This window comes from Rhynchophorus ferrugineus, unplaced genomic scaffold (assembly GCF_030347505.1).
Source record: "Rhynchophorus ferrugineus isolate W39M unplaced genomic scaffold, kcgeb_rfMv2 rfM2, whole genome shotgun sequence".
NCBI lineage: Eukaryota > Metazoa > Arthropoda > Insecta > Coleoptera > Curculionidae > Rhynchophorus > Rhynchophorus ferrugineus.
Genome location: NW_027472581.1, coordinates 25,119,063 through 25,144,279, shown reverse-complemented (window position 1 = coordinate 25,144,279; position 25,217 = coordinate 25,119,063). Strand labels below are relative to the sequence as shown.

Genomic DNA, 25,217 nt, shown 5'->3' with positions numbered 1-25,217 from the left:
TTTTTTGCTGTTTTTCTTGAAATACTGTTTTTAAACAAGTTCTGTAATCTGCCCTGTAGGTGATAAAGGAACATTCGCGTTATGGTTATATGGTAAATGGGCGCTTTTCTTACTTCGATTGTAAAACGAGTCTTAAGACCGGAGATTCTCGGGCGTTATAATTCTTCTGAGTAATAACAAGTGTGGGATAGAGTAGTATTAGTGTGTATAGCGACTGAATACATACTTAGCTTTTTGATTATTTTTAAATTCAAAATAAACCTAATCGAAAATATAAATAAAGTATTTTTAAACAAATTTAGAAAAATTATAAAATAATTAATTTTTTCAATATTGAAGAAATCAAAATCTAAATGTTCCTCTTTATAAAATCAGTGCAAAACAGTTCTTCATCAAATGTTTTGCTAGTTCGACACAACGTTGCGTCAGTTCGTGTTTTTATCATGTTTTATTCTCTTGTGTATATTTCTGTTAAACCAGAATGTTTAATATTCATTTATTTAGGTATTGATACTATTAAATGTTAAGTCGCTGGGGTTTTTATTGGAAATATTTGTTGCGTATTGCAGATGCACTGTATTAGTGCACCTTCAAGAGAAAGCTATTAAAAGTTCATGATATTCTACTCATAAGTTTGTGAGTTATTGTAATAAGAGTGACACTACTTTTGTTATTTTAAAAACAATGGATCAAAAACAATTTCGTGTTTTAATTTTAAATTCTTTCTTGATGGGAAAAAATACCGTTCAAGCGAGGTTTGAAAAGTGTTATAAAGAACTGCGCTCTATCAGAAACAACAATAAAACTTTGGTTTGATGACTTCAAACGTGGCCGTAGAGACACCGATGATGCAGAACGCAGAGGACGTTCAAATGAGGTGGTAACACCAGAAAACATAAAAAAATCCATTCAAAATCGTTTTGAATGATCGAAAGTTGCGTGAGTTAGCTAACATTACAAATATATCAAAAGGACGTGTTGGTTTTATATCGTATGAACATTTGACTAAGAGAAAGCTTTATTCAAAGTGCGAGCTGTGAGCAAACCACCGTTGACCAAAAACAAGAACGTGTTGATGATTGTGACCTTGCATCTATACCAATATTTCTAATAATTTTTTAGTTGAAAAGAAACCTAATCGAAAGCACGAATAAAATATTTTAAAATTTAACATGTAGTTAGAAAAATAACAAAATAAGCTTTCGAATGCTTTGAACGACATAGCATTTTCAAGAAATCTTTGCAAATTATTTAAACAGATATAAATGTTATATTATACAAAAACAGTGCAAAACTCCAACAGTTCTTTACAGATTGTTTCGCAATCGTGACACAAGGTTGCATCATTTCGTGTTTTATCATTTGTTATTATTTTATATATTTTTGTTAAAATAGAACGTTTGATATTAATTTATTTAAATCAGACCGAAGTTTACTTTGATATAGATGAGTATTGGAATCGTTTCGACGAATAATTACCATTTTAGTATTTTAAAGCCACTTTAGATTGGAGTATTTTGCAATCATCATCACAAATTGGATTTCGAAATCATTACTCGACAATTGACCAAGTGCAGAGAGTGACAACAGTTGTTAAAAAGGCACTCGAAGAAAAGAAATACTGCCCTGCAATATTCATGGACAATACAAGCTTTTGACCGGATATGGCATTCAGGATTAATATACAAAATGAGCAAATTGCTACAGCGAAATTACCCTCTACTGCTGGAATCATATATTTTCGAAAGGAAATGTAGAGTTTTGCATGAAGGACCATTCTCAATACTTAAACCTATTTCGGCTGAAGTTCTACAGGATAGTGCCTTGGGAGCAATCCTATATCTGCTCTATACTGCTGATATCCCAACCAAAAAAGAAACAGTACTTGGAATATTTGTCGACGACACAATTCTAATAGAAAAATATGTACATCTGTCTAAGGCTGTAGAAAAAGTACGGTCAACGAGATCTACAAATGGAATCTACAGCTTAATAGCTCCAAATCTGTCCATGTTACTTTTGGGTTGCGGTGAAATGACAAAAACCTAATTATATCACTTCACGGATGCGCGATTCCTTAAGCAGAATCAGACAAATACCTCGAAATATATCTCGATGGTAGGTTAATTTGGAAACATCATGTTAGACAAAAATCAGAGCAGATTAAACTCAAAGTCAAGCAACTGTACTGAAGTTAGTCGGAAGATTCTCTCAACTTGGCCTAAAATCAAAAAGATTGGTTTATAAGTTAATCATAAAGCCAATTTGGATTCATAGGGTGTAAATATGGAGTTGTACTAAGACATCAACCGACTAGTAATCCAACGCACCCAAAACAAAGTTCTACGATTAATTACCGATTCTTGTCACTGCGTAATCAACGAAGAGCTACACCATGACCTCGAAATCAAATGGATACAAGAACTGATCCAAGATTCCACCTTAAAACATGAAACAAGATTGCTAAATCACAGCAACGTGAAAGCAATGTAGCTGCTGGACAACACGCAGGAAATCAGAAGATTGAAGCGAATAAACCACAGGAACTTGTTTATACACTAAACTAAAAGTGTATTTTTAAGTTTAGCTTAAGTAGATTCGTTTATTTTAATTTAGGAAATACAAGCTGATGTATTAATCCCGCACTCGCCTTGCTTGTGTATTAATGCAAATATAACAGAACAGTAATAATAAATTAAGATTGTACTAAGCATATCTAATGTAAGATGTAATTAATAAAATCATCACAAATTAGGACCAACCTTTCAAATAACGAAGTTGTATTATTATAAGTAACAAAAATTATCGTGTATCCACAAGAATTACGTTTATTTGAAATATTTCGATCCACTTTCGCTTATTCTCCATTCAACCAGATTGAGCTACACCAACCACTAGGTGGTAATAGAGAGTTTCTAATAAATTACTTTGTGCCGGACATTCCTACTATTGGAACAAATCGATTGATTTTTACGGTTTCCGTGCGACCTTGCCGTTCTAACTGGGCTACAGTGCCAGGCGCTGAAGCCTCGAATTTTATTTATTACAAAGTTTCATCGCGAGTTTTACCTGTTGATTTCTTCGTTTTCACACGTCGATAAAGATTCGGGTTCGGTGTCGAATCCACTTTCGCTGGACGTGAACGGCACCTCCAAGTTCTCCGGCGTCCTGGACTTGTAAAACTTGCGCAGTTTGCCAAGGCGCGGACTACCATCAGCTGCAAAAAGTAAAACGTTTCATTAAATATTTAATATCCTATGCGGAATAGATATGTAAATATAGATGGAATTAACTAACAACAACCATACAGAGAAAATGTGCGTAACAGTCGATTGACGATATAAAAATACTTAAAACATGTTTTTGTATCGAGCATCTAATATTTGAAATACCGATCAGCTATCTGGTTAGAAATAGTCTACATTTTATTATAGAAATTTAAATGGCACATTCAATTTGTTAAGTAACTCTCTAAACAAATATTAAGTAACAATATGTTTGGTTCTCCTGCTATTTCTGATCAATTTTTTTTAATTTCATTAGATCAGAAATGTATTCTCATTTTTTGCTTGAGAAAAATTTGTACAAGTTAAGTTAAATTTTTATGGGGTTTTCACCAATAGACAGAGTTTTTTTGAGGGAGAATTAGATGTATAGTCTATTCAAAGTTTTTCTGTACATACGTCATCAAGATGTTTAATGTATCGCCTGTCGCAATTTGTAAATTCGTTTTAGAATCAGACAATATTTTCTTTCACATTCTATTCTAGGCTAAAAAGAGACACAATGCTGTTTGATTAGTTCGAAGACGTAAACGAATGAGCTTGTCAAAGTCGTCCAGTTGTCAGACGTATGGAAAATTCTTGAAAGCAATCGTGATAAGAGGTTATAACTCTAACCCATAAACTATAGTAAAACATTTTTGGTTAATTATTTTATTTAGATTAGAATTCTGTTGTATGTCAAAACCAAACTAAACTAAATTTTTAATGGCTGCTAATTGTCCCAGTTCGCAAAAATAATAAAATCATCACTTTCTTTACTAGTGCTGCTACTCCAAACTTCCAGATGTTATTTTTATTGTAATTCACCTCTAAGGCATGAATTACAAAGTTTTGAATTATTTGATGTTGTAATGTTTTCTGATCATCACTTATTGACATATTCATAAATCATCTCAAAAGATTTATTCAGCATTCTTGGAAGAAAATAGTGTATGGACAAAAATATGCATTATCTGCAAAGCTGTACACATATTAATTATTTACAGAAATACATAATTAGTGTTGGGAACTATCGACTGTTTAGTAATTGACTACTTTTTGCTATCGACTGTTTCAGTCGCTATTTTTGGTTCGACTGATTTTACTTTTTTTACCAGTGACTGTTTCAGTCAAATGTTTTCGGTCCGACTGATTTTGTTATTATCGACTGTTTCAGTCGTGTACTTTTAGTTACTATTTTTGGTTCTATTAATTTCATTCGACTTATTTTTAACGTTCTGGCTCTGTCGTCTTACCCGCGATCTTGACAAAAATGTACCCAATTTATGCTTACATTGATTTATATGTAATATATATAGTTTTATGATTTTTTTGGTAGTTTGCTTGTAAATAACAATATATTGTATATTAATAGAACAGCATTTTGAAACGATGTTTTTCAAGATTGTTAATGTAATAGAGTAAAAAGATGAAAAATGTGAATGATAAATAGTGATATAACTTTGACTGTTTTTATGGCAATAATAGGTAATATTTCGATTAGTCTCTCGATTTTTCTTAAAAAATATTTCCGTTCAATAATAAATAAAGCATTTACTTTATTTAAAAAAGATCTAGTAGTTATTGTGCGATCATTTTTAATTATGCCATGAATTAGTTTTTCTATGATTAGGTATATGTTTAGTTCTTATTTAGTATTTATGGTTATTGTACATCTTGAGTTTTTAGGTTTTGTTTAAGTTCTAATTGTATTGTCTATATTTATTATAGCACATTATTTAAAAACAGCAATTAACATATCAATATACTATAAAACATTTATAGGGTATTATTCTTTTAGTAGGGTATTATATTTTTTCTTTTCTATTTCAAAATTAGTACGTGAAAGAATATGTACATCTCCGTCTCGCTTATACTACCGTCCTTTCTTTTCCCATAATTTATACAGGAAAGGGTTCGTACATCTTCGTCTGACATTATGAATTGATTAAAACAGTCGAGCCGTACCTTTAACTGAAAATAGTAATTACTATTTTCAGTCGCTAGTTCTTTGATTATCGACTGTTTCGACTGTTTTGCGATTATCGACTGTTTGGACTGTTTTCAGTCGATAGTTCCCAACTCTAAACATAATATTTCTTCAATTTTGAATTTTCTGCCCTAATATCTTTCAATTTTTCATTCTTGACAGTATAAATTAACTGTGAAAAGAAACTTTTTGAGAACTAGTTAGCATACCGTGAACTCAACACATAGTATATTTAATCACTACCTGAAAAAGGTCCTATTTAAACAAGAATAAAGTACAAAATTCATCACATTTACGTGAAAAGATCAAGACGGGACAGGACAAATTCATCCACCGTTAATATGATTAGACACGACCAGTAAAATATGCGAACAGCTAATGCATATGTAACAACACGAAGGATATCAGAAACTTTAATCTCGTTATTTCAACGAAACAACAATACAGTCAGTGGCTCGAAACGGAATTTCTAACCTATTAATCTCTTTTAATTCAGCCTTGTCACTGTCTGCATCCAATATAATTATATTTTTATTAGAAAACTGATATTTTATACAGCAATTTCTCTCTACGGATAACTATGTGCCTTCAACCGCGATATAACTTACCGTTGAGAAATTCGACTATATGCGAAATCATTTATTCAATTCCAATTTACTGCAACAATGGTACGGGGGTTGGTTTTTATATTTCTGGATCATGTTAAGTTAGAAAGTTAGCTGCCAAAGGGTAATATTAATTTAGTATACATGTAATGGTCAAAAAGTTTCTCGCATGAGATATTAACATTTTTTTCTAAGTTGATATAACCGCAAGTTATATCCATGTCATATTTTGGTGCAGTTTCTTAGATAGATTGATTTTTATTAATTAATTTTTACTAATTGATATTTATTATAGAAAAAGATAAAGGGACATTGACATCAAAAAAAGTTGAAGCTGGCGCGGAAGAAGTTGTAGTTTTGAAGAATACAAAATTGAGCACTTTTGAGCCATTTTTAATTTGAAATTTTCACTTTACAATCATTGATTTATGGTGAGGTTGGCACATATTTCCTTATGATTGATTAAACATTTTATAAACACGCAAAATTATATTGATATTTATTGAGAATATTATTTAAAATAACAAACTTACTCAAATATCCGTCATCAGAGTTGATATTTTGGCAAACTAGGTGTTAATACATAATCTTTACAGTTTGCTAGACTGGGATACAATAAAATTAATTTATAATAGTTCTCCACTAGAGTTCTCTCTGCTCTCGAAAAAGCATGGTGAATTTCTAAGTATAAAAACATATAACTTCCAGTGATAAAATACAACAACTGTATATAAAAAACGATTTGTTACATCTTTTCGTGATCCTATTGATGAACTTCATTTTGTTATTGATCTTTGAAACTTAGTTCATTTCAAAGTCTGGTTATGATGATCTTACAGCCTGAATTGAGATACTTTTTCCCGAACTTCACCAAACTAACATATGTAGCTATCAAGAAATGTTTCGAGTTAACTGCCGAACGATTGCCAACCCAAATTCAACTAACTTATATTTTATTGATAAGTTAAACTATAAGTAAATAGATTCAGGGTAATTGAATGAATTCAAAAGATAACAGTTTTGTGATTTATGATTAGGATTTTTCCGAAATTTTACTGAATATGAAAACTTGTTAGAACGTATATGAAATATGAACGAAACTCTTAATTCTAGATACTTAAAATCACATCTCACAGTCAGAGTTAACACGTTGTTTTTTTAACAAACATGGCTGTATCAGTCACGCTATATAATAGTATATTCACCAGGCATCTTTGCCTCCGAACTGGGGGTAAATTTAATGAATTTTTCTAAAGATATGTCATAACGAACTTTTATAAGTCGTATCGTTTTTTTTTTGTTCGACAAGCAACATATAGGACATGGTACAAAAATAACCGACGAAGAGATCCAATGTAACTTCTAGACATTGCTTTTAAAATAACACAATTTTAAAAGCATATAATAAAATTAAGGCAGACTTGTTATTTTCATTTGTGTATAGACATAGGTATTTCATTAGGCCACCCTTGGCAAGACGCTAATAAAAAGAGTGTAAAGAAAACAAAAGGTAAAAGTTAAAATAACATTTGGTTAGGTTTTGTAAATCATAATAATTTATAATAATTAATTATAGATATATTGTTCTTCATTCTAGAAACAGAAATACAACGAAAAGATCCCAACAAGTGGCCAGCAAAAAATTAAGTATTGGCTTGCACAACATAAAAGTTTTGAAGATACCATGTTAAAGAATGAAGTAAATCGAACTGTTATGGGATATGGCAAAAAATTACTACAGTAGATATACAGAAAGCATTGTCTAAAATAACATCCTTCGGTTTGGATGAACTCTACCAGGCACACCGAAGAAGAAATTGACAATTGGTGAAATTGTGAACTAGTGTTACATTGGAAATTAACAGCTTTTCTGGATGTGGGATTATGATTCAATACTGAAAATACCAAGACAGGGTGACGAGAGTGGAAACAACTAAAGTGAATATATAATTAATACAGGATAACTGTAGAAAATCGTATTATAGAGTGTGAAAGATGTATGTGAATAAAAATGTGTGTAGTTGTTCAGAATATATATAAGCATTTGGTTAAAATGTACGACAAGAGAATGAATACTGTTTTGCAGATATGGCAAGTGGATTAGGGAGAATGCAGTGATTAAAACTAATTTTACCAAGAAAAATGTACAGAGGTAGTAATAGAAGAGAGTAAGGAGAAATAAAATGATATCGGAATATTTTGACAAGAAAACATAGCAACGAAGGAAACAAGAGTACCCATGCCAAGGTAATATGTTGTTATATAAATATGAAAATAAAATACATTACTCGGATGTACAATTATTGACTAGGTGGACTAAGCCTCCAGGGAGTACCATAGGTGGTTTAAACAAGATTTTAATGTAGATATAATAAAATAACTCTAACCTACAAACTGTTGTGACTGTTTAATTAACTGCAGTTTAAGTCCTCCTATATATGCATTATTGCTACTTAGGATAGACTATATTTAAATTACGTTCGTTGATGTAAACATTTCGATAAGGTGAGCCACAATTGGTACTAAACCACACCGAACTACACTGAAAAAATAATTTTTAACGAAGAAGCCTTCTATCCACAAAAAGCAAATAAAGGATCATTTTTAAAACCCCGGTATATATTGAAAAATCCGGCACAGCGATTATAATACAATAAGTAGGGCACGGAAAAAATACTGTTTTTATAATCGATACATTGGATAATGTCGCGGAGGTCTTGCCGTAGGAGAACCACCGCACCCACGACGTCCGAAAACTTCCACGGGCAATAACGAAAAAACTGCACCGATATTACACCGAGTATCGAGAATATCTGGAGGCCGTCCAACGAAACAAAAATGATGAATAATGTAAATTCGGAAACATTTACGGTATAGAAAGCCGCCGAGTGACATCACCCACCCGAATTAGAGTCAATTTTATAGCGCATACCAGTGCGGCTAACGGTAAATATCAATACAACAAAACGCGACCTTATCTCGATGACATTTGGAAGAAAAATTAGATAAAACTTACGTACGAAAATCACGTCTTCCCTGGATCGCGATCTAACAATCTTTCTAGTCTATTATTATCAGATTACTGTTTATATGACTATGAACAAAGGTGAAGCGATTATGTGTATCCTTATCATTTTATAATTGTTTTTTATGTACAAGATAAATAACTAAAATAAAGATACATCTCTGAGAAATTATAGTATTATTCAACCAGAAATATATTAAACTATTAAGTGTGGTACTTAATCATTAAAAACCTTTTTGTGATTTTTACTATTTCATAATATAATGAATACCTCAATGTCAATTTTTAAACTGCGTGAACAAGATACTAATTATACAGTATATAACTTATTATAATTTGTTCATTACTACATTTATAGTTAAGGATAAATACAGAAACGCCCAAATGACAATATTTGGTAATTTGTATTACTTTTCTATATGAATGTTTGTTAAAAGTGAAATAATGATTAGAATACATGCAGGTACCTAATATTAGAATCAACAAATGCCCAATACACACGTACTCCTATAGTTTGGCAGATTTGAAACTTGAAATATTATAAATGGAAAGCTTCGAGCAAATATGTGTTCTCTTAGAGATCTTAAAAATTAGCAGTGTAACAATTAAAGTACAGCCAAATAATAGATTAAAAACCGCAGGTTTATAGACAGATGGTTTTGATAAAATATACAAAGATCTGCTGAGACTTCATACTATGACAAGATTATGAAAATCGCCGACATTTTCCTAAAATTACTTTCTCACATGGCCTTCACAAAAAATATTATAAAAATGATTCTACCTAACATATGATTCTTATCTTACTCAATAATATATTTCTATATAAAAAACTAAAAATAACAATGCTAATAAAAGGGATATTCTATTAAGAAATAAAATATTTTTTAAACCGACACTTAATAAAGTTATGTTAAAGTTTATTGAAGTATTATTTAAGAGAACCAAAAACAAAACCCTTGTTATTTGTAAAATTTTAAATTGGACTTCATTCATAAATCAACATTCTCAGAATCTCAAGATTTGCACGAAATATTACTTTTTTACTTCAACTTTAAAAAGTGTTACGGAAAATCATGGCTTACGTTTGAAGAAATGGAAAGAATTTGACAGATAGCTTCATTAATATGAAAGCAGTTACTAGAATTATGTATATCAACAAAATCACTTTGAATCAAATTGATTAACTGTGCTAAATAACTTCATATAACCATAATTTCTCATATATTTTGATATACTAATAATTAATGATGATTAAAAAATGCCGAATGGAGAAAAACAGATCACAAGAAAGTTATACAAAAATAGAAATAATTAAAAATATCCATAGAATATATACTGCATTTATGTACAGTAAATAAATTCCACATGATAAAAGTAACATAAATAGAAGGAAAAGTAGTATAGAAATAGACTTTAAAAAACTAGGTTTATTTTCATAGGACATGGGGAGCACTCTGACAAAAAGGGGCATATCTGAATAGTATCAATTAAATTTAGAGTAACTTTAAAGAGATCAAAGATTTCACCACGTTAATAAATAATCATTATATACTCCGCATCTAGATAGACATAAATTACAAATGATTAATTTCTGTAGAGATCAAAAGAGAATAAAAGGGAGCTGAAGAAGGCGCGTACACATCCTGGTGCTTCTGGTATGGTAAGAATTATATTTACACAACGAGAATAACAATTTTAATGTCACTCTGCTAATATATTCACAGTTTTTTCGTTTACACGAAATGTCAAACTAGAAAGTAAACTTGTAATTTCGCTAGTTTAAATTTTAAATGTTATTGCAGAAATATAAAACAATAAAAAGTAACACTCAGTTCAAGTATGTATTTAATCATTCGTCAGTTAACTTCTTTTAAAAAATGGCTTTAATGGATGACACCCCCCATATTCAAAAAATATTTAGAACCGAATATAATGATTTATAGAACAGTGGGCTGTTTAAAATATACCTAATATATTTTAAAAATATTTATGTAGGGGGGGCTAGTACCCCTACATAGAGGGATGCTGTACATAGGATGGGTGACAATGCATATATTAAACTGATTTAAGACATGAGCTTTGACATATATGAATATAACTTAGGTATATGTAATCTGGTAAAAAGTATACATGGTGGGAAAGCATACATAATAAAGCGAATCTCATTTACCAACACCAAGTCTAAATAAAAATTTAGAGGACTAAAAGTTGTCGGGAGATATAGAAGGAAATTGGTAAACACTGGTCAAAGTACTTGTTGGAAATGATACAAATGATACAGGTGCGACATAAGAGTTTTTAGAGAAAGCGGAGACCTCGTGAGGTTTGACAGTTCTATTTTGTCTGAAAAATCGAAATTTGATCGAATCGTGGTCACAATTCCTGTTGGTCCTTTTGTAACAGCAATAAGCATAAATAATTTAAAGCATATAAAGAGTTTTATATTCACACTGAAATCAACACAGCATTCAACTGAGTGGGCAATAAAAAGTGAAAGCCGCCCGAAGTGGCCAAAATTACATCAGTTGGTCGGATTGATTTTAACAACTAAAAAACAATTGAAAAACGACCATTTAATTATTATAACAAAAATTGACTTTAGGAAAAACATCGTATTCAAACGAAGAACTTAAAAGAGAAACAAAGATCACTTGAGGATAAAACATATTTTACATCTATATTTTATCGAAGAAACATTGAACTAACAATAATTGTCCTTGCGCTAAATAAACTGATTCTTTATTATTATTACAACAATAACATTTATGATGCATAATTTTGATGATTGATTTTAATGATTTTTCAACATTAAACCAAATAAGCTAGCAATATGGCTACTTATAACCAAAACCAAGCCTAACCTAACAAATTCGACGGTTATGGCATTTCTCTATATAGACACAAAATATTAATTTTTCCCTTAGTGCTATTGAGTTATTCGGTCAGAAGAATCCATAAATATCTAAAAGTGTTTGATGGCACTTTTACAAAGTTATGGTGATGCTGATCAACGGCAGTGACAAAGAAAGATCCGGAGGAACCAAAAATGAATTCAACGACAATGAATTGCATGATTTATTGGACGAAAACACAGTTCCAAAACTCGAAGATCTTACAGAATTAGCAGTTGATGTTGCTAGAGAAATGTTACTTTATAGCCCAACAGAGATGCCTATAGGTCAAAATCACATAATATGATGACAAAATATTTGGATCTATCTTAATTACAGAAACATTAATTACATTAACACAGAAACTACAAAATTAATTGTTGATGTGTTGACATTGTGATGGATGAGAGCAGTTAAATTTTTCCAGTGCAAAATCCGTTGCAAAAAATAGCTATAATGGACGATATTTTTATTAAAGATATTTAAAACGAAGTGCCAATTAAATCAACTGTAAGTCAGTCTGTCTTTGGTTCCCTGCATTTAATTAATAATTTTAACCATTAAGAAATAGTCACCGACCATTAAACCACAGTGTCGATTTCATTATGCAAACGTGACATTAAAAAGAACGATATTTAAAAGAGAATAAATATCAAAGCTGACAAAACACGTGTACGAAAACGTAGCAGGAATATTTCTAATCGATACGCCGTGGGGGATCTATGAATAGACAATTTCGATTATTTTACCTTCATTAGTATCATTGTTGTACAAGTTTCGATTGTAAATCCATGTGGGACCGGTCTTATTGGGTTATGTCTCACATGATAAATAGTATATTGGATAATAGATATATAATATGCATGTTAATAAACTCAAAAACTTAAAAATTGCTATCAATTCATTTGCGTACTTAAATCGGTAGCAAAATTATACCATAGTTTAAGAATAGACGATATGAAATCTGAAACTTTTAAAGATTATATGAATACAATTTCAATTATTAATTAATGTACTTGAATTTTTTTAATATATTTTTTAAAGTCTCCTTTTACCAACGATGGTTTATTTGGACTGGACCTACAGTTTAACGTGGGCTCCGAACTACGGTCCTCAGCATTAAGCCTACCGACTGGCGAATGACCATGAACTTAGAAATCATCCCAGAAGACATCCGGTCTTACCCAGCCTGGTTACTGGCATGACTAGGATCATTTTCCTTGTCGGATCTTGCACTCTTGCCTAAGGAGAATCACAAATGTTAAACAACCACAAACATAAATTTATGACCATGCCCCAGCAGGAATCGAACTCGCGACTATCGCAATAGTAGGAGGACCGTCTTATTGCCTTTACCACTGCGCCAACCAAGCCGGCTTACTTGAAATTTATTATTCTAAATAGGATTTGATATTTCCAGTAGATACGATAAAACTACATCAATAATCCATCTTTCATCTAAAGTTTAATTTATGATTTTGGTTTAATATCTGTGCAATACCAAGTCTGTTTTGTTGAAGTTTATTTAAAAGCTTATTCGAATACTTAAAAATATATACCCAATTTTCAAACACATTTTAAGTTTCATAAACATCGAGAAAATGATACCTGGTTGTTAACTAAAGTGTTTCTTTAGTTAATTAGGGTCAATGACTTTTCCAAGAGCACAAACTCGAGCAAGTGATAGTTTTGTTTGATTATACAAATTGGGATGAACGTGATTATACCATATATATCAATATGAAACATTTGGGTATGACAGGCTTGTGCTATTCCAAGAAAACACTCGCGGGCGTTTTTTAACTGTATGAATAAGTAATTAACTTAACACCCCATTAAGAGCTTTTAAAAGAGCATTCTAGAACCCTTGCAGTGGATCAGTCCCTGTCCAGTTCATATCTTACTTACTAGCAAATCATATTTTACTTTCTCTAATCATCACGATCCAGGTTTCCCTTAATTTCTTTTTCTTGCTATCGATCTCGAAATTCTACTTCTAATTCATTTGTAGAAATACGAATCATCGCTCATAAAATTGGGAATCAAATTCCGCAACAAATTATAATAGGTCTTCTATAAGTTACGCCCATAGTTATACGACACATTATAGTATATACATTTAAAAAAAAACTTACAATAACGCAAAGAGTAAAATATTTAAATATTTTGTTCAGCAGATATTGTCTTATATATGGTATATACAAGTTTTTATAGTGTTCATGTTATATTGTTGGATTTTCATTTGAGATAACATAATATTCAGGTTAATTTACCAGCAAGTTGTGATATTTTGTTAATTGTAGTTATAAACCTTCAGGTTGAAATGAAAATGAAAATTGATACAAGATTCAGTTTTTTTTTTAATAAATAAGGATAGAACAGGATATCTCGAAAAAGACAATAAAATACAATTACATAAAAAGAAATATATACTCTGATATATAACATATTTTTTGTCTATAAAAAAGAAATTCTATTTACCACAAAAAATCATTTTCTGGACAGTCAGTATATAAGTACTTTGGATAATTGGAATCGCAATTACATGTTATCAATGAAATTGCTTTTTAATTTTGAAAATTGTCTGCATTATGTAAGGGACAGAAATAGCATTTTGTTGATCATAAACCGTTTGTCGAAATTGCAACAAATGAGGCAAATAGAATATTTTGTAATAAATATATATAATCCCTAACTATTTAAATAATGATAAGTTAGGATTATTTATCTCCACATATAAATCAAGTTATTTAACTCACATTTCATACACTACTACGTACATTATAATATTATTCTACTAATCAATTGTGGTTAGTTAACCTGAATAACATCACATTATAAACGCTCAGTTTCTTTGTGATTAATTCTTCTTGGTGAAATGATGGATTTCAAATGGGCCATTTTGCACTGCATTGTACTGAGCATTAATACAAAAAGGACAGAATATTTAAAAATATATAACAATATTATCACATCTGCATTGTAACATTTGGTCATAAGTGGTGAAATTCGTTAAAAATGTATTATTTCACTCAAAATCATGTATTCATTTCATACACTACTACTTACATTATAATATTATTCTACTAATCAATTGTGGTTAGTTAACCTGAATAACATCACATTATAAATGCTCAGTTTCTTTGTGATTAATTCTTCTTGGTGAAATGATGATTTTCAAATGGGCCCATTTTGCACTGCATTGTACTGAGTATTAATACAAAAAGGTCAGAATATGTAAAAATATAGAACAATATTATTTCACTCAAAATCATGTTTCTGCCAATATTATCTAAATAACCTTCACAATACCCTCAATCTGATGAAGAGTGCGATAAATGGTTCGAAAACATATTTTATTTGAATAATACTCAAAATGTTCACCATAGAATCCTCATTTTGGTCAAAAGGTCGCAGTTTTAGATCAATTTTTTTTCATAATAAGGTTTTAGATAAATATGAACTATATTTTGATTGAACTACAATGCACTTTCTGACTATATAAATAGTTAAAAAATTCTAAAAATAAAATAAAACACAGCATCTAATAATTTTGTTTGTAATGCTGTTTTGTACTTTATTATATTAACAGATATAAAGCAATTAAACTGACAATTATTCATAATAAATAAATATAATTACTTAAAGCAAATTAAATTAATTTAATTCGCATAGATTATCGAGTTTCACACATTATATATTATGGAAAAATACAGAACAATGAAAACATTTCAATGAACTTGGTAACTATTATTACCAAGGTTCGGCTATCTCTAATAAACTTCTTTGGTAACCTACGCTCCATTGAGACACTTGATAGATAATGTGTAGTATATTCAACGGAAACCCACACGTTTTGTTATAATTAACCGGCAGTTCTTGATTGCATCCCCACGCACCACCAAAAAGGAGAATAGTACAACTAACTTACCAAACAGGTACGTAACGAACGAGTTAATTAAATAATTTATAACAACCAACATTAATAAAGCGTAAAAAGTGCGCGTACACCGCGCTTGACAGATACTAAAATCACAACTGTGCCAAAAAATATACATACATCACGATGCTTTCACTGCTACCTGATAATTAACGGACGTACATCATCGCTATATACGGTGCGATTGTTCGATTTTAGTTTAAAACATAATAGCGAAAAAATAGCTAATTGGTTTGTTAAACATTTTTGGTTCAAATGAATCCAGGTTGGTTGTGGAAAACAAATGCGTGAATATTAACTAAATTGGCGAAGGAGCGGGGTTAACACGAAATTAATAAGGGGGAATGATTGTTTTGTGTTCTTTTAATTAACATCCATAAAGCGATAAAAAGATTAGTGTTAATTTTAAGCTATAATCTCAACCTAGGGCAAAACCAAGGATAACATAATCATCTTTGTTACTAATTGGGAGTTACGTGTAACATCATCAACATCAACGTTGATTGTATAAAATATTTTAGTTAGGTTAAAAATGAATAGTAGAAAGTTTTAATAAGTCTATTTGAATTATTAACATTGTTTCTGCAACTGTTTGTTATTTTAAGGCTTATGATCGGTCACGTAATCGAACGAGTCAAACAACTCATATAAATGGGAAAATTAGATGAGTAATACTTAAAACAATTTCATTGAAATAAAATAAAGTGGGATTAAATTGTTTCACACAAATTACAACATATTTCCGATGCGGTTATAAGTAAAAATTTGCACATAATTCTGGAACATTTAACAGAATCAATTCACAGACTAGATTCTTATGCGAACGGTGTGGATGATGCTGCAATAAACAATAACTTAAATATACAAAGTTTTTTTCTTAAATGCGAACTATGCCGTAAACATCACCATTACCTTTAGTCTTCATCGTATTGCGCTACACTACGACGAAAAAAATCAAAAAACAAAACACTTTCAAACTTCCACCCACGACATGCACGTGTCCGAAACTGGGAAAAAGAAAACAAAACACCACCGGGATCGGGAACTTTACGATCGCGTCCACCGCTAACTACGATGACGAAATTACACAGCGAATGCGGCGACCGTGCGCGGCCAACTGCGTTCCGTCGTCGTCTTCAAGCCGGCCTTATCGGGGGCGCGTTAGGCGATTGTTTCGCTCGCGTTCTTTTCGATTCGCTTATGTTTTTTTTGTTCGGTTTCTTCGGTGTCCTTTTTCCGGTGTGAGAGACGAGAGGCTGGCGTAGGCGAGACCGAAGCATTTTCGTTGCAGGGATGCAATGGAAGCGTGTTGGGCAGCTGGAACGCGAGCGTTTACCGCAGTCAAAGCCTTCTCGACGGAGTCGGCGACATTGGCAAATAACCAAATTACATCTGTACGTTTCTGATTTTTCGCTTTGGTCTTGCATGGTCCGCGCCAGACGGAGTCGCATAGTTGCGTGATTCCGAAAACGTCGAAATTGTTTTACTCTTGGATATGTTCTGACGGCCATATATATTTTGAACTGAATCACCATTTCCAACTCATGGGAAATTATAAGGGTTTGGTGATGTCATTTAATCACGCAGCAAAAGACCTGGCGCCATTTTATTATTTTTTTTATTTATTAAGCCTTTAAACAATGTTCTTTTAAAAATAATTGAATACTTCTAAAACAACTCGATTGTTCGATATGTATCGAAACAAATTACAGTCAGAATGGGTGAAATCAGATGAGTATGAGTGAGCGGGGGCAGGATACTTCAGAGAACGATGAAATCATTAGGAAGGCCAACTCTGTTCATTCTCAAGTGCCTCCGAGTTATCTTTTAAACCATCTAGTTACTCCTAAAATACTCACGCAAATGATCAGCAAGATTCGGAATACAAAAGCCCCGAGTTTCGATAATATTTCGATAGCCCAACTCAAAAATCTTCCGAACTAACTAATATCGTCAATGCCATTCTGAGGTTGCAACATTTTCCATCCACATGGAAACATGCATTCATCGCAGTTATCCCCAAAAAAGGTCATCACCTTCTGACTACAGACCTTTCAGCCTACTAAGTTCCACTTCCAAGCTTTCCGAAAGAGCAATTCTTTATGCTCTTAATAATTTTACGAAAACAGACAATATCATTCCAGATGAGCAATTCGGGTTCCGCGCCAAACACTCGGCCGTTCATCATGGCCGCAAAAATCAACTGTGCTTTTAACCGACGTGAAAGACTTAGAGCGGTTTTCTTGGACCTAACCAAAGCCTTTGACAAGGTTTGGCAAGAAGGCTTAGTGGCGAAATGCATCCGATTAGGTGTAACCGATCTTAGATCAAATCATTTCTGTCAGGACGATCGTTCCAGGTGAAGATTAAAGATATTCTCTCTATCCGGAAAACCATCGACGCAGGAGTTCCACAAGGCTCCCCCTGGCACCCGCTTTATTTAATATTTTTCTTTCAGATATCCCTAGGAGACCATAAGTTGAAGCAGATTTTTACGCAGACGACAATGCTTACTTTGCTTTTTCAAGAGTTAGCACAGCACATCCAAAGTAGGCTCCAGAAACAACTCGATGAAACGGTCCAGTGGTTACATTTCTGGAGGTTGCAGGTCAACCAACAGAAAACCCAGGCCATTTTCTTCCACAAGAAGCGTTTTGAACCCAGTATTTCGCGTCTTAAAATCGAGAACGCCAAAATTCCATGGTCAGAAGAAGCCACCTATCTCGGCCTTGTCTTCGATCGCAAGTTTAGGTGGAATTCCGAGATTCAGCGGTCCCTCCATAAAGGTCAAGGTATTGCTAATTTGCTGTTCCCGCTTATCAACCGGGACGGCAAACTTTCTCTTTCAATAAAATTTGTCCCGTACAAGATGCTGACTCGATCAGTCGTTTTATACGGCTCCAGTGTCTATCTAAAATACGTCTCACTTAGCCAGGTGGAACGTCTTCAAGTCTTTTAAAACAAAATTATCAGGAGAATAATCAATGGTTCCTGGTTCGTTAAATATAATCAAATTCATAGAGAAACCCATACGTCATAGACGTCCCCCAAGTTCACGATTTTATATCCGAGCTCTACTCGAGATATTTCTCCACTCTTCGTCTCTTGGACTTCGTGGACTTATTCTATCACAGCCGACACTACCCCGTCGTGCTCTAACTCCAAATTGTCTCGAACTTCTCCGGCGAGCGATTAACTCATGTACCGCAAGTTGCGTGGAGTGATAACGACACCATGTCCTTGCCTGGCCCTTGTGCCTCTTAACAATGTTAACGGTTACGGGCACCCTTCTTACTAACAGTAAGAAGTATCAGTTAGTGCCATTGGATCAGCTGATAAGGTTTAGTGGGTAGACCAGAGGCAGCCTCCACATAACCAGTCCAACTCACTTATTCCTCGGGTCTCCCCGACCAGGTATCTGTAACAGGATTGCCCTTCCCGGTTTCAAGCCAAAAAAAAGATATTTCAATGAAACAGTATTAGTGTATATGCCAGAATTGTTAAATATTTTAACGTCTGATTTACTACAGTTAAATATTTCAAACGATCAAACTGTAATAATCCCATCAAATTTTAATAGATCATAAAATAATATATCTTTATAATATTCCACCAAATATCTAAAATATCTTTTGTAGTTTTTCTGCAGTATCGATATATCCAATAAAATAGCCATTGCATGTCATGAAAATTTATTACGTGCCGCAACAACTTTGACTTTTAGTGGACAATGTTTGTCGGTTTATAACCTCTAATTGTCATCACTAAAGTTTTGAATTTTTTTTAGACCTTTGTCAATATAGCCCACAAACACAAATATAATTTTACAGACTGATTCGATTACCTGCTTCTTCGCATCAGTCAGCTTTTTAACTATAATAAAATGAGTTTTAATTTTTTAGAAAGTGTAATTGGTAACATAGCCCGTCCGATAAAGCAGCCAACGCACGTCATCAGAATTTATGACGACAGCACATCGTAATGCTGCCGCATCAACTTAGAATTTTAGTTTACAACGTTTGTCGGTTTATAGCCTCTAATTATTAACACTAAAATGTTTAAAAAGTCTCGATTACATGTCCCGACACATCAGACAACTTTTTAACTATAATAAAATGAGTTATATTTTTACAAAGTGCAATTGGTAATATAGCCCGTTCGATAAAGCAGCCAATGCACGTCATCAGAATTTATGACGACGGCACGTTGCCGCGTCAACTTAGAATTTTGGTTTATAACGTTTGCTAATTTATTCAAGTAGTAACTATATGATATTCAACTAGGTTATCGTTGACCGAAATAAGATTTTACAAGTGTGACCAAAAATATTAATGTTGCAAAGAACAAGCTTTTACAATTCACCAAATATATGGTAGTTCAAGAGGTTTATTCCGTTATGGTGTTTCTAATTAAAAACCATATTAAATTACCATATTCCAGATTAAACCAATGGCACGTGACACCAAACCAAACCAATGGCATATAATAATTGATTGATTGAATATTGATGGAAAGGCAGCTGATTCCCAGAATACTAGAAAAAACTTCTAGAACAACAAAAAGAAAGAGTTGAAATGAAATAGAAAGACCATTGGCAATATAAATACAATTTTCATCGTTAAACATTTTTGTAGAGAAAGTAATCTAAATATTTTAACTATTCTTCACCATAACCCTGTTTTTTACAACCTTGTATATATTTACTGAATCATTCAAGTAGTAACTATATGATCATCGTTCAAATGTATTAATGAAATTGCTTTTTAACTTTTAAAAGTGCGCGCTTATATAAGAGACAGTGTTAGTAAGTTGTTTATCATAAACATGTTATGTCTATTAAATTGGATCATAGTTGAAACCGTGTACCCAATGACGCATATGTAGAAAGCAATTTATAACAAATGAATATTTTATAATAAATAAATAATATTACCTAACCCTATTTAAATACCGACAGATTAGAATTTTTCTACACTATCCACATAGAAATAGTAAAATTAAGTTAATTTTTATTTCCTATATTATACAAGGTTCGTTCCACGTTTATTTTTCTCGAAACAATTGACGTAAACAAAAAACAGTTCAAGGTATATAAAGTCTCTGGAACAAAACGCATATCATTTATCATAAAAACAAAAAAACTGTTAATCTATAGTAAATATCGACGAGATAAATAATATTAGCGTGGATTACGCCATAGATGTCTAGGTTAATAAAAATGCAGTTGATTAAATATTAATAAACATTAAATATTATTATTATTAAATATTGCAACTTTCAATATTCAGATATTTTGAGCAATTTATTACAAATATTTAATTTTTCTGTTAAATAAAAGCTGTATACATTTACAGAAAAGATAAATATAAAATTAAATAAATCATCCAAATATATTGTATGATTTAGAAATTTTTAATTCATAATCATATTTTTTTAAATTTGGGATATAAAATTTTGTTTTGGATCGCGTTTAATCTGTACCATAACAATCTTTTTTGTAAATATTTTGCGATAAAAAATTGGTATACGTGTGTTTTATCACAACAAAAAAATCGCGGACAAAAATCAATTGGCATCGATGGTTTGGATGGAATGTTTGGCATCGGCGCTAACATTTTCAAATTAACTCGAACCCAGAACATTCTCTCTGATAAAAAAGTCCCACTTGATGTGTTTATTGGCGAAAAAATCGCTCCAGAACCTGAAAGATGCTGTTCAGCAAAAATAGATCTGTCATAATGAATTAGCTCGGCGGGAAAGTAATAGGGAGTTTATTAAATTGTGTTTAAAATATTTCCATTGGTGTTATAGGGTTTTCAGTTTGAAATTTCACATTCATGTTGTGTATTATTGTTTTATAGTCATTTTATTAAGTTAATATTTTTATTTCCTACGAGTAAAGAAAACTCGAATGATGAAACTCGTTAGCTCGATGATATCTAAACCAAATTCAATTGGAATTCTTATATGAAATTAATATTATATTGAATTATTTTATTATTTTAATATTATTATTAAAATTATTACTATTATTATTTTTATATTGAATTCTTAATATTATGCTTTTGGAAAAGGAGATATATACACTGATTTAAGTCTGTATTCCTATCAAAATTTATTGATTTTTCATGCAACAACAACATCAAACTTAATTTAGTTTAGTATTTTTTTAATAATTTATCAAATATTAACTTATTTTTGAGACATCTTGTATTGCTGACTGCATAAATGATACACTCCCACTCTGCTCACTAGGGGTGTTGGTCACCAAGAAAAAATTCCGATATATAGTTTTCGATATTTTTAAAAAGATATATATTTTTGATGAAATATATTGATACTTTTAATAAACCCTTACAATTAAGTACAAGAAAAGCATTAAACCTTAAAAGTACGAAAAATTAACTACCAAAATATACTATATTAATATATTAAAATTAAGTACCAATTTAAACAGTGCAAATTATTAATGTGTAATAATGGTGTTTGAGAATGTTTACGAAATATAATAAATTTTTTGAAAAAATATCGATATTTTTTCTGCATCCCTACTGCTCACTACCCGAGAAGATATTCAACTAGTAACAAACTTCAAACATCGGGCAATGATGCCACCAATTGCATAAAGAGTTGTCATATCAAATTAAATAAGAGGAAATTAATTTATATCAACTTCAACAACAAGAACTGCGGTTGCGTGCCGGTGGCAGTCTCCAAATAAAAAATCCGCATGCAACCGATGAAAAGTATCTAGATGTCTTTAGATCATAAATTAAAAAGACACGCAAAGAACCCTGAGCAAAGAACGGCTACTGAATTTTTTTTTAATTCGAGTAACGCCATAGAAAATTCAACACCAACGTCCAAAATCGTTCACCAATGTTTCAAAATAATATCATGACTATACTTTAACCGTAAAAACTTGCCGGTTTTCGATCACAAAAGGGCTTTAATCTGAAGAATATAGTGGCGTATTCTTTGTCTAGGTAGGAACACCTATTTATTTTTGAATGTTTTACAAAGACCTATAATCATAATTTTTCAAGAATAAATATCTTCTTCAAGAAATGGATCGTTGTAATTTTGAATAATTATATTGAAAAGGTATTTTCAATATTTTGCAATGGGATTGCATAAAATTGAAATATAGGGTTTCCATGAAATGACTTAATCGGCTCAAAACTCCAACAGAAGAAAAAAATTATACACTAAAAAACACCAATACTTGAATGTTATATTATCGACAGACATCCAATCTTATGATTTAACATTTTAAATAAGACAACTGTATATAACACTGGTAGCGTCTTCTTTTCTTGAAAGTAAGATGCTTATTTGTACATATAATCGCTTGTTCGTTGATAGCTGCGAGTTGACGCCAGAGGACAATGTTTTATTACATGTGTTTATGAATGCTGTTCCTGCAATAACCCGCAAGCAGAGAAAAATATATACTTAAAAAGGGGATAAGATAAAATTTTAAAAAATTTGCTTAATAATATTTGCAGGTGTTATTTCAAAAACAAAAAAGAATCAGCACCGCTTAATTTAATAATATAAATCATAATTTTTTTTCTGAATTTACCCTTGAAGCGAACACGTTAAAACCATTAAATAATATGGCAAAAACTCCCTATTTATCACAACATCGATCAAGAATGTGTCCAATGAGCACATAATTAACAGTCACCTTGATCTTACCATCTAATGATGTTCTTCGAGGGGTCCCTATTTATGAATAAAGGAACATATAAAAATCAGATTCATATCGAAGGAAAAAAGTCGAACAATACACGCTCTGACGCAGTCCCAACATTAATTAAACGAAATCCTTGAATCGGTTAAATATAGGAATTACGCAATAAAATAAAATATAATAAATCCTTTGCGATATGAGATGTACTCAAACTATATAGCTGAATTATGCGGATCACCACATTTTGAATTAGTCATTTATATGTCATAAATTATAACTTTTTTTAAAATATATTTTAAAGTCTCCTTTTACCAACTATGGGTTTATCTGGACTGGGCCTAAACTTTAACGTAGGTTCCGAACCACGGTCCTCAGCATTAAGCCTACCGGCTGGCGAGTGACCAATTTTAGAAATCATTCCAGAAGACATCCGGTCTTACCCAGATAAAACATAATCATTTCATTGCCGTTTTTGTTGGAAAAAGTACATGAAATCTTTTGTGTTTGTTATTGAATTCCGACCATTGTAAATCCTCTACCAATTAAGCATTAATTATCAATCAAATTACAATCATAAGATATTTATCAGATGCTTGCATGTATTTTGATCCGCGATATCTATTAATATGAACAATTATTAAACAATTTAACTTAAGTGTTCAAATCCACGGTTTCGGCCTTCCTCTATATAAAATAACAGTTTTCCATTTAGAATTAATGAGTTATTTTATGTTTACACTAACCAATCATGGAATGCTCAAAATGGCGTTTTTAACATTCATTATGTTCATTATGTAAAATGACCAGGATGATCAAAAAAAATTAAAGAAAATCGAGACTTATTGGATGAAAACCTCACTTAAACTCTTAAAGAAGTTTCAGACTGTTTAGCAGCTGATGAATCGAAAAGTTTTTATAGCGTATTGTGACTGACTGAAGCCTTAATGTGTACAACACGGTGGGATCAACAAGATGCAGTCTATTACGACCTGCTAAATCCGAAAGAAACCGTTACTATATACTGATAAAGATGAATAACAGAAACTTATGATAATCAATACTCAAGATGAATGGAGATTACGATATGAACCAATTACGTGAATAAAATTCCTATAAGAATCTCAAAGATGAAGTACATCTCAATAACGGTAATCATTATTGATTTATACAGTTCTTTTGGTATATAACTCTCTTTTATATTTTTTAGTAATTTAACAATTTCTTCATACTTGATACTAAAAAATATTAATTTATCGAACACAATACATCGAAGTTTTTGTCGACACAACATAGTATATTCAGCAGCTCTATTTCATTCCAGTTTATCGAATGCCGCTGGTTGAAAGTAATGGTAAAAATAGCATTATTTTTTATTTGTTGGTGGTTAAAGAAATCCAAATCAGGTATAACTATTCATTTTTTACTATACAATACTATATATTGATCCATACAGTTCTATTGCTATATAGTATAACTTTCTTTCATATTTTTCAGTAATATAACAATTTCCTGATACTTTAATAAAAAAAATTAATTTATCGAACCTAATACGTCGAAGTTTTGTCGACAGAACATAATATATTCAGCAGCTCTATTTCATTCCAGTTTGGCGAATACCGCTGGTTAAAAGTAATGGTAAAAATAACATTATTTTTAGTTTGTTGGTATTTAAAGGAATCCAGATCAGGCATAACTATTAATTTTGTACTATACAGTACTATATATGTACTATATATTGATCTATACAATTCTTTTACTATACAGAATAACTTTCTTTAACATTTTTTAGTAAATTAACAATTTC

The 25,217-nt window shown here is 31.5% G+C and overlaps 1 protein-coding gene across 2 annotated transcripts in view; it reads right to left on the bottom strand.

Annotated features, from left to right (window-relative positions):
• Positions 1-25,217, bottom strand: part of Bsg25D (blastoderm-specific gene 25D) — a 70,787-nt gene that overhangs the window by 5,501 nt on the left and 40,069 nt on the right. For both annotated transcript variants that reach the window (XM_076394402.1, XM_076394403.1), the window contains exon 11: positions 3,070-3,217. In XM_076394402.1, coding sequence (XP_076250517.1) covers positions 3,070-3,217 — 148 coding nt within the window. The remainder of the gene's footprint in view (positions 1-3,069; positions 3,218-25,217) is intronic.